Source organism: Diabrotica virgifera, chromosome 9 (assembly GCF_917563875.1).
Source record: "Diabrotica virgifera virgifera chromosome 9, PGI_DIABVI_V3a".
Classification (NCBI taxonomy): Eukaryota; Metazoa; Arthropoda; class Insecta; order Coleoptera; family Chrysomelidae; genus Diabrotica; species Diabrotica virgifera.
The window spans coordinates 54,637,374-54,649,591 of NC_065451.1; the positions used below are offsets into that span (position 1 = coordinate 54,637,374).

The 12,218-nt window shown below is 34.4% G+C and overlaps 1 protein-coding gene across 4 annotated transcripts in view; it reads right to left on the bottom strand.

Moving 5' to 3' along the window:
- LOC114330915 (ATP-binding cassette sub-family C member 4) overlaps positions 1–12,218 on the bottom strand; it is a 242,880-nt gene that overhangs the window by 16,993 nt on the left and 213,669 nt on the right. For all 4 annotated transcript variants that reach the window (XM_050660979.1, XM_028280354.2, XM_028280353.2 and 1 more), the window contains 3 exons: positions 5,100–5,250; positions 3,645–3,875; positions 129–640 (listed from right to left, as the gene is read on the bottom strand). In XM_050660979.1, the coding sequence (XP_050516936.1) occupies positions 129–640; positions 3,645–3,875; positions 5,100–5,250 (894 nt within the window). The remainder of the gene's footprint in view (positions 1–128; positions 641–3,644; positions 3,876–5,099; positions 5,251–12,218) is intronic.

Below are 12,218 nucleotides of genomic sequence, written 5' to 3' on the forward strand. Positions count from 1 at the left end.
AAATAAGATAAATAAAATTTCCCTACATTAAAAGGCAAACATATAACTTATTAAATATAGGTCCATCCATTGAGCATAATAATTTAGTTTGGACTAGTTCTTTAGAAAAAATGTGAGCTTTATCTTACCTCGTCTTTGTATTCGTCAAAAGGATCCAAGTTTTTTCGCAACGTTCCAGAAAACAGCACGGGCTCCTGCGGTATTATAGAAATATTTGACCTAAGTTTTTTCAAACAGATAGTCTTCGTATCAACACCATCGATAAGAATACTGCCTTCAATGTGAGTTAGTCGGAACAAAGCTTGAATCAAAGAAGACTTTCCAGCTCCAGTTCGTCCTACTATACCAACTTTTTCTTTAGGTTTGACCACAAAAGTCAGGTTTTTCAACACAAATGGATCATCAGGAGAATATTTCAACGACATGTTGCTGAACTCTACTTCTCCTTTTTCTGGCCAGGTTTCTCGTGGTTTGTTCGAGGGTTGGTCTTTTTCTTGCTTTAGATCTGCGTATTCTTGTACTCTTTCCACAGACGTCATCTGATTTTCAAACTCGCTCCACTGTCGCATTCCCCATTGGAACATGCCCATTAAAGCCATAGCCTGTGAGAGTGCTAGACCTATATTACCTCCAAATTGCTCTGTAAAAGAAAACTTTATAAGATTTTTTGCATAGTTTTAAGATTAAATGGGATTTTATCAATGGAAAACTCTTAACGCAAAGTGCTTTACATTTGATCACACATATAAATATAGTGACGAGCGCGCTAATAACGCAAAGATGGATAACATAAAACGTTGTTAAATTAAAAGAGATGAAACTAGTAGAGGTGTAAAATTATCGATAGGAACCTATAAATTTACATTACATTCATAGTTTTCCACCTTTGGCTTAAGGCAGTTTACATTACATTACATAGTTTCCCACTAAAGGTTGCTGGTTACTGTCCGTAACGTGAGATTTCTTCCGGATAAAAGCAAACCATTTATCGTGGGAAGTTCCGTGGTACTTGATGTTATATCCAGAATTATTTTAAACGGAGTTATCTAACTGCCCCACGAACTACCTGGGCCCATTAATCCTAAGTACCTGCTGCGCCATCGCCGAAAAGTTGGGGATTAAGTCTTAATAACCGGAAATTCCAAATTTGATTATAGTTGAAAGTAAGAATATAAATATTTTCAGTTATTCACTTCAGTTGCAAGTACAGTCGAACCCGCTTATTAGAATACCTTTTAATGGAATATCCCGGTTTAAGGAATAGAAATTTGAGGTCCCGAAACATTTATAGTAGCAACCAATGATCGGTTATTAGAATATCCCGGTTATAGGAATACTTTTACTTGGCACAAAGGCTATTCCAATAAGCCGGTTTGACTGTATTTAGTTTAGATGTATTTATTTGTATTTGTATTTAGATGTATTTATTTGTCTAGATGTATTTGTAGTGTCTTTTTTTACTTGTTTTTACTTTGTTCTATTCTGTTTAGGTTTAGTACTTAATATAGGAATTAGTTTTTAGCAGTAGTAAGCACTCTTTTAATGTAATAACAATTATTTTGTGTATTAAAGGAGGTTAAATAAATAAATAAATAAATAAATTACGGTATAGTGTCCGGTTTTGTCCGTTAGTGTTTAACTTTTAAATGGCGAATCCAACGACTATGTTTAAATTAGTCAAAGGGGAGAACTTTTATTAATAATTAATGAATATAAATATTCCCATGCCAAAAGGCCCATGCCTCCAAAGATGGAAAAGTTAGATGGCGATGCATCAAAAAAGGGTGTCAACAAAAAGTGTACACAAAGGAAGGTGATGAAAATTACGTTATTCTTGAAAAAGCATCGGTGGACCATAATCATGCTCCAAATATTCACGTTGACCGGCAAATTTTTAGTAATTCTACAAAGATAAAAGCTGTACAAGATATATGTGAAAGACCTTTAAAGATTGTCCACAAGGAATGGAGGAAGGAAAATTTCAGCAATTTACCGCTGACGACGAAAGACATTTCTTGCGTTCGAAGAAATATCTATGCTGCAAGACGAAAATCCACACCATCATTGCCCAAGTCACATGAAGAAGTTCTACAAGTGTTAGTGAACATAAATTTAAAAACAAATACTGGTGAAAACTTTTTATTATCTACGAAAAATAATTCCGCAATTTTTAGTTGTTTCACAAATCTTTACTTTTTGTGTAATGTAGATTCTTTGTATGTAGATGAAACTTTTCAATACTGTTCTAAATATTTTTGTCAGATGTTTACTATACATGGCTACAAAAATGGTTTTTATGTTCCTCTAGTATTATGTTTGTTACCAAATAAATCACATTCGTAACAAATCGTATAAAAGTACTTCTGATACATTAATAACAATATGTACAAATTTGAATTTAAAACCGAAGCGAATAATTTCTGATTTTGAAATAGCAATTCAAAATGCAGCTAAGTTAGTGTGGCGCAACATTATCATTTTTTGTTGCAAATTTCATTTAACACAAAATTAGTACCGAAAAATTCAGAATTTAGGTTTGTCCTCGGAATATAAAAATCAAACTGTTATTGGAAAATATTTAAAATTGTTTTTTGGCATTCCTTATTTAGATCCAAACGATGTTGGTGATTTTTTTCTGATGAACTTTTTAATATTACGTCAGAAGATGACAGAGTTTTGCAATTTTGTGATTAGCTAGTTGATAATTATTTAACGGAAGATTCAACATTTCCATCTTACATGTGGGCTTCAAATTCATCATCTCTTATATTTACTACAAACGCATGTGAATCATTTCACTCGAAATTTAACGAATGATTTTATAAATCACATCCTGACATATTTAAATTTACAGACATTTTGTTAAAATTTCAAGCAGAAGTATATATGAAAATTAAAATTGCACATAGATTCGAAAAAAAAACTTGATAAAACGCCAAAAAGAAAAGTTGATTTTATTGAAAATATGCTAAATGAATATTACGTTAATCAAAACATTACTAAATTAGACTTCATTACCTAAGTCAGTTTGCAATTATTATGCAGCTAACTTTTAAAATCTAAAATATAGTGTTCACTCTTACTTATTTTAATCACTAATCAGACATTAGAATTTAGCATTGTTATTGTTTAACTGTAGTTTTTGTTATTTTATATAAGTTAATGTAGATTTTAAATAAACTTTATTCGATTATATTGTTATAGTTTCATTATTTAATCATTTAAAATTTTCGCTCATGCTTTGGGAATTGGGTTCCTTTTTGAATACAATAAAGTAAAATAAAAACTATATATGTTCACAAAAATATTATCTAAGTACCTAGGTACAGTGGGGCAGTTCGTAGTCGCTTTTAATCCTACTACAAAACTGAACCCATTAAAATCTAGGTAGCGTGGGGGAGTTCGTAGTCGCCCATTTTAAACACCCCTTTTATTTTAACACAATAATTTAAACATTTTATGATTGTAAGCGATTAAAGGGTTTTCACTCACATATCTTGGTGACTCAAGCATGTCATTAACGTGTAAAGCACTGAGGATAATCTTTTTGGACTAAAAACGATCTGTGGTGTAGTCCTTTAAAAAAGGATTTAAATAAAATATAGGTACTTTTTATAAAATATTAGGAAACGTTATGTACTTACCACTTTTAATCAATAATAAAGCTGCCAGTACCAATCCAATATAAACCACACAAACAAAATCAAGCCAAAATCCAAACGTTCTGTTAGCACCTGCGAAGATGAAATAAGCCGAAGTATTCAAATTTTGATAATTGTCAAATTCCTTTTTGAGTATTTCTTGGGCTTTAAAAGCTCTAATTGTTGTCAGACCTTGTAATGATGCAGAAAGATGTGTGAAAATTGGACTTCTGGCTAAAATTTACAAATAAATATGTTATTTATTAAAATAAAATAGTTGGTACTGCTACAATAATATTGTCATATTCGTAATAAAAAGTAACTAATAGATTATTATATATAATATACACATAATACCATACCAATATCCTTAACTTTTGACGAGCAGTTTATATAAGATACTGGCTTCTAAAGACTTTTCAGAGCGAAAAACTTTAAGTACCGAAAATCGCATCCTACGTAGAGTACACTACAAATCCTGGCGGTTCCCCTCCCGTGCAATCCATAACATTTTCAACATCTCTACAATTATCGAGAGAGTACACTCAGGGAACAGAAAATTCATCATTCAGCTCATAAACCGGCAAAATCCTTAACATAAGAGACCCCAAAAGGTTCCTGTTCTGCCTTCGGAAACGTATGAGTTATCCCAAAATCAAAAATCTTTACCATCCATCAATCCATATCCAAACCTACATTGACGACCTCCGGGACGAGTACGCCGATCGCTTTGAATCCACCCCACTATCATACAAAACCTTTATAAACAGTCAACAACCAGGGCAAGTATAGTTACCATCAAGTTATTTCAACAAACCTTAATCTTAAACTTATTACAAAGTCATTTGTATTTGATTGGTGTGGTTAAGTTTCTGGTACAGTTAGAAAGTAATGTATTGTTAATCTATTGAACTTTTATTTATTATACCAGCTATTCAGTCTGTTTACTTCTCGAAATTTAACGATACTACTCAAATACAAATGACTTTGTAATTAATAGGATAAAAATACGGTTTTCGCAAATATTTTGTTGGCAAGTATAATTTGTACGATGGCATTGGACGTCCAATGTACAATCCCAGTAAACTTTCAAAGAACATTCCAACAGGCTTTCAAATAAGTCCACTGGACGTATTTTTTATGTCTTATGGACGTTAGATGAAGATCTAAGTATCGTCGATAAACGTCCACCAAACGTCCTCTTAGGACGTTTATATTATCTTTCTCTTGGACGTCTGTTGGATGTTTAGTACCACGACATCTGGACCAAACTGGAATATTCAAAGTATGTCCTTGGGGCTAAAACCGACGTCTGAGGGACATCCTGTGTATGTCCTTAAGAATGTTAACTGGACCATCGCGTGCTATTAGGGATATAAATAACATAACTTTTATATTACCGTTATGTCCTAATGTGCATGCACAAAAATTGTAAATTAGCTATTTTAAAATACTTACTAACAGCTTCTATTCGCTTAACATCTCTACTGGTTTGGACGAAAACTATCCTCATTAGGTAGAACAATACAGCAAGCAATACAGTTGGTATAACAATCCATATGGTTAGACTGCCAATTACCAAACAGATAGAGAAAACATATAAGCCAATCTAAAACAAATAAGACCGTATATTAACAGATATAAAATTAACAAATTGAAGAATCTCAGATGCAGAATCCACCAATTTAATAAATTAAAATGGTAGATAGTATTTTAAAACTGAGATTTTTCGTGTTTGAAAGTTCTTACTGGTACATCCTTAATCTGCGACTTTTTCAATTAATAAGACAGCAGACGACGAATATAGAAAACGAAAGGGAAACGATCACATTTCGCTTTCATTCGTCTAGGAAAAACGGACAGCAGAGGAACTTTCAGTACTCAAATCCGAGTAAAGGAAATAAAAATAATAAATGATGGTTTTGCTTGTTTTCGATTCAGAGGGTTGCACACCAGCTAGACAGGCACTGTTTCTACCGTTTCAGGCGTCATCAGTAGCTTTCGATAGTGTGCCCACCTCTGAACCGAAAAACAGCTCCACCATCATTTTAAAGGGAATCTGAAAAATAATTCAAATTTCCCATCAGACGCGATACAGCGACATCTACTAACAATTTGAAGAATCTCAGATGCAGAATCCACCAATTTAATAAATTAAAATGGTAGATAGTATTTTAAAACTGAGATTTTTCGTGTTTGAAAGTTCTTACTGGTACATCCTTAATCTGCGACATTTATTATTTATATTTATATAGATATAAAATTATTGTGAAGAATAATGCAATAGAATAGAAAATTATATATCAAATGAATTATTATCAGAAGGTCCATGAAACATAATTATGCCAGTTTGTTGTATTCTAAGGATGAGGTCTCCAATAAATGGCGCAGGTTACGTACAGTGTCAAGCCAAACGCTGCATACAGCCTTTGGCAATCACCGACAACTTCACGTAGTCAATACAAAACATAGCCTTATCAATAAACACCGTAGGTCGCGTTGAGAGTTAGCTGTGGTCACCAATAAATGCCGTAGGTTGGGTACAACGTTTGTCTATCGCCGGCGACAACATTCCTAGGCAAGGGTAGTAAGACAAAAATATACCCTGTTCGTGACACTTCAACAGCCAGGGTATTGAAGAGTTTTGTCGACAGGTAATACCTATAAGAACAAATTGCAACTATTTCTTGCGTAGGATCTGGCGGCCATTTTTATTTATAAACAATTGTCAAAAAATGGCATTTTTCCCTTATTTTCAAAATAATGGAAAACAGTAAGTTTTCTTAGTACAAACATCTTCGAGAGAATGCAAAAAGCTTTAAAATGGCGTATTACAAAGTTTTTTTTTATTGAATTAACGTGTCTCGATTACAATGATCATTGACACAGGTACAATTATACATTATTGAACAATACATACATACAATTAATACATAGATACTAGTGATTTACATTACATGAACATTTATATTATTTTATTGAAAATATTTATACTTCTTAGGTAGCTTATGGTGTGGAGAATATCAGTTGGCGAGTTTAGTGCTTCATTCAGGCTACTCTTGAGTCCATGAAATCGTCGTTCATGTTGATATTTTGGACAATCGAATAGGATATGTTTCACTGATAGCTGACATTGGCAATATTGGCACATAGGAGAGTCTTCAGAAGCCATTAAATATCCGTGGGTTAGTCTGGTATGCCCAATTCTCAGTCTTCTAAGTACTACGGTTAATTTTCTGCAGATATTCGGCGGTGTAAATGTACCAATATTCGGTTGAATTTCTTTCAGTTTCGAAGGCAGCCTATTCCAATGGGTTTGCCAGCAGTTGCCTGTTAAATGTTTAAAATGACATTTTAAATCTTTGTCTATTTGGATACATTCAGGATCACTGGTTGATGATAGTGCTGATGTCGCTGCGGCGTCTGCTCTTTCATTTCCCTGAATACCTCATGAAAGGGTACCCAGATGATTGTCGGATAGACCCCTTGAGAGGTCAGTGAGTTAATTGAGTCATCGATGGCTTTAACAATTGGATGTCTTGTGAAAATATTTTTTATGGAATTGAGATGCTAAGGAGTCAGTGCAAATTGCTGGAGATGCGTAATTATGTGATAAAGAGTTTATTGCGTGAAGTATTCCTACTAATTCAGCTGTATGAATGCTGCAAAATGATGGGAGGGTCGATGTTTTGATGATTTCTGTTGACGTTGTGACTGCACAACTAACTCTGTCATTATTCTTGGAGCCATCAGTGTAGATTATTAGGTCAGAGTGTAATTGGCTAACAGTATTTAGGAACATGTGTTGGAGAGTTAACGGATGAGTTTCATGTTTGGGATATTTACTTAAGGTAGTATTTATTTTGGGGATAGTTTTATTCCAAGGAGGAACGGAGGAGATCTTATTGGGGGAAGTAGCTGTCAAGTCTATATTTTGTAAAAGCGGTCAGAGTAGCTGTCGAATCGTGGGTAGTTTGCCCGAAGTAAGACCAATATTTTCTTGGGGGTTAGCTATCAAAGAATATACTAAATTACTGGGAGTGGCTGATATCCTAGCAGCGTAGTTAAGTAGTAGCTGCTGGCGTCTGACCCAAAGTGGAGCTTCAACGTGTAAACTATCTGAGGGACTGGATCTGAATGCTCCTAAGCATAGCCTCAGAGCACTGTTGTGTATCGGATTCAACTTCTTTAAATCAGATTTTGATGCAGTCATGTACAAAAAACAACCATAATCTAACCTGGAACGAATCAGGGATCTGTATATTATCAGCATCATTTTCTCTTCTGCTCCCCGTTGATGATGTGCAAGTGTTTTCAAGATGTTTAGTTTACCAGCACAGTTGTCCTTTAGATTTTTTAAGTGTATTTTCCAATTTAACTTCTGATCGAATACTAGCCCCAAGATTTTATGATGATTTACTGTGGGTAAAGCAACATCGTTTAGATATATTTCCGGGTTATGAGCACTTGATTGCTTTCTGGTAAATCTTAGTATTTTAGATTTTGAGTTGGAAAGTTTGATGCCATGTTGTGTTGACCAGGAATATACGTTGTTTACAGTATTTTGAATAAGATTTGATGTACTGGATATGCTTGGTCCACTACAGTAAATAAGTAGATCATCAGCGTACAGTAGAGCTTTTACCAGTTGATTAACTTCTTCTGAAATATCATTAATTGTTAAGTTGAACAGAGTTGGACTTAAAACAGAGCCTTGAGGTACACCATTGAGTTGTTCGAGAACATGCGACTCACTTCCATTTATTCTAACTTTAAATTTACGGTAATTTAAAAAGTTATCTATGAATGCGTAAATATTTCCTGTAATATTATTATCGATGAGTTTCTGTAATATTACATTCTTTGGAATATTGTCGAAGGCCGCCACAACTGTATCATGTTTCTTACTGAAATTCTCGGTTATATGATTTTGTAGTAATACTAAATTGTCCATTGCGCTTCGTTGTGGTCTGAATCCCGATTGAACCGAGCTAATTATGTTATGCTTTTCAGAAAACCAGATAAGTCTATTATTGATTAATTTTTCCATTAATTTGCACATGCAACAAGTTAATGAGATGGGTCTATAAGAGGATGGCTCTATTGAAGGTTTGTCGGGTTTTTTAATTGGAAGAATGATTGATTGTCTCCATAGGTTAGGAAACTTTCCGTTGATCCAAAGAGAATTATAAAATGAAAGTAATTTTGTAAGTCCATTGATAGCTAAATTTTTGAGGAATATGGATGGTATATTGTCAGTTCCTGCCGCAGAATTTTTTAGCGTGGATATCGCAAAAGTAAGCTCTTGAAAGGTGAAAGGTGAATTTAAAGCGTGAAGGTCACCTGACAGATCTGTAGTAGAAGAAATAACTTTATGGGGAATTAGAGTATTTTTGTAGTGGTCATTTTTGCTTTTATTATGAAAATGAGTTGCCATGATGTTAGCAATTTGGCCATCTTCCGTTACTATTGAATTATGAAAACTAAGGGCTAAAATTGACAAGTGTGTTGTTTTCCCATGCATTTGTTTGATTTTCTTCCAAACTTGACCGGAAGTAGCATCAACAGATATGGAGGATATATATTTATTCCAGCAGTCTTTTTTACTTTGTTTTATGACTCGTCGCGCTATAGCTTTTAGTTGTTTGAATTTGATCAGGTTTGCCTCGGTTCTGGTTCTACGATATTTATTTAATGCCGTTTTGCTTTCTCGGATAGCGTTCTTACATTCAGTATTCCACCAGGGTACAGTTTTTCGAGAAGCCGATATTGTGCATGTTCCAATGTGTGTTTCAGCGGCTAGGGAGATTAAACTCACTAAGGAGTCTAGTGCTGCATCAGGATCTTCTGACAGTTGTAGCTGGTTGATCTTCTTTTCAATGAAGTCTGAAAAAATTTTCCAGTTAGCTTGAGATAATTTCCATCTTGAAATTTTTGCTCTGGGTTTGCTGATAGAATTAGAAATCAAGATAGGTACTATCATAAAGGAAATCCATTGTGGCCCAAGTTAGAAGTGGTGTTAACCTTGGATCACATAAGCTGAGATCAATTGAGGAGAAAGTACCACTAGAAATGTTGAAGTGTGTTTTGGATAAGATCCAGTATTTAAGATGCAGATGTTCGAGGAGTTTAGAACATTTTCAACGACTTTTCCTCTACCAAATGTTTTTTCCGATCCCCAAAGTGAATTATGGGCATTAAAATCACCTACTAAAATAAAGGGGGCTGGAAGTTGATTAATTAAATTTATTAGTTCAGATTCAGTAAGATTGTGGGAAGGTGGTATGTAAATGCTACAGATAGTAATTATATTTGGGCACCAAAGAGTAACCGCAATAGCTTCTAGTGTGGTAGTTAAGTGTACTTCTTGACAATAGTAGTCTTTAGAAATATATATCGAAGTCCCTCCGCTAGCTCTAATGTAATTTGTTCTTAAAAAGTGATGTGCTTCAAAACCATTAAGATAACCCTTGTCCGTTTGCTTGAAGTTTGTTTCTTGTAGGCAGATAATATCAGCATTCGTGTCCATAATTAATTGTTGAATACGTTCTAGACGGGGGTAAAACCCGTCGCAAATCCATTGGATTAAATTGAAAATGATTACTTTATATTTCTGATGTGGCTGGACCTTCAGAGAAATGGTCTTCTTCGAAATTGTCCTGTGAGGATACCGAGATTATGCTTTCTGCGTCAGAATTACTTGAGCCTAGTTCCATTTTAATTTTTTTAATAATTCTAGTGAGTCGATTTTTGAGAGATCTATCTGTTAGTGATTTGTGGATCTTGGAAATATCAGAGAGGAGATCTATATTTTTTGTAAACAGAAGTGCTTCACTCAGTGGGCTGGATTTACCGTAACAATTCTCTAAGAAAGCTATGAAGTTATCAACCGGTAACATAAAAGAATCTTTTTGGTAGTGGTCTCTGATTGCATTCTTGGATTCCAAAGATATTTTGCAGTCATCGTGAATTGAAGAGTCCCTTTTGAGTTTCTTTTTGGGTTGAGTTGCTTTTTTTGTGACTTGCTCTGGTATGATAAACTCTGAATTAGTTGGTTGTTCTATTTCTGACGAGTCCGATGACTTTGGTCTCTTTGCACCTTTTGAATCTGTATTAATTTTTTGCGTGTCATTGGGAGTTTCCGAATTATGGTCTTGTGGAGCTACCGGTGGTGTGTTTAGACTTGCAACTTGGGAAATATCAGAAGGAGGGGAAGGTGTTTTGTTCGAATTTTCTGATTGATTAGATTCAGGAGTGGGGCAATTTGATGCAGTGTGACCAGGTCTTTTACATAAGAAACAAATCATTTTATCTGTGGATCAAAATATTCTATGATCAAGATTGTCAAATGGAATAATCAGGGATGTTTCAACTTCAGGATTATCATGGGGTGGCACAAAATATACTTGCCTACGGAAGGACAAAATATGGTTGCATTCATCTCCTGGAATACCAGCTCGTAGAAATGATATTGGAGAAGCTAGCTGAAGTCCTATATTTTTCAGGGCGGTCTCTAACATTTCATGTGGTATTAAGGGACATATATTAGATATGATCAGTCGTTTTGCTGGTGTGACTAATTTTCTTACTGACAGGATATGGCTTCCGATGTTAATAGTAGGGTTTGTGGAAATAAGCTGCTCAACTAGGTCGATTTTGGTTAAATAAATACATATTCTGCTGTTTGAGATCCTTGAGGCGAAGCATATATTTCTTGGTCCGATAATGTCTCCTATGGATTTGACGTAGTCATATAACTTAAGGACTTCTTCAGAGTGCATCACTACGGCTTGCTGTTTGCTGGGGAAGGATACTTTCGGTGGTATGTTTTTCTTTACTGCTGCTGTGTACGAAGTGGAAGGCTGTGAGGTGTTTGTCATTGTGGTGGTATCTTCGGTTGGTGAACTCATATTTTTTTATTTAGGGTGCCCTCGTAGTCAAAAGCAACCCTGGAGATGATCTTTTATTTTTAGCGTCTATTTGTGTATATTATGTTCAGCAACCAGTAATTATTCATCGTAATTCTGGCTGCCTATCGACAGCTGATTAGTTGTTCCAATAATAGGTTTGTTGTGATTACTGATAAGAGAAGCAAAAAGTTGTTTAACAAATATGGTGTTGTGAATGTTTATATTTAGTGCCAGTAAGTGCAGTAAAACTAAATTTCACTCACCGAAATATCACCAGCAGGGGCACAACACAATAAATTCACTTCACTGTGACTCCTATCAATTACATCAACTTTTTCTCCACCAAAACTCAAAATATTACAGAGGTCGTCCAATGCGAAATAACTCGTTCTAGCTCGATTAGGCCAGTCCATTACAAAGTTTAACGCACTCATTTATTGTTAATATAATTGCGAAAAAAGGTCCAAATTTCAAAAAAAAATTAATTTTGCAATAACTATTGTAAAAATAAGTATAGAGCTTTGAAATTTTTGCCAAATGAGGGCTCTTATTGGTGCTTAATTTGTGACAAAAATTTCAAAGCGATTCGTTCAATTGTTTAAATTTTATTCAAATTGTTTATCCCAGAGAGCCTTTTTTGCAATAACATAAGTCAGAAAAAAATAAT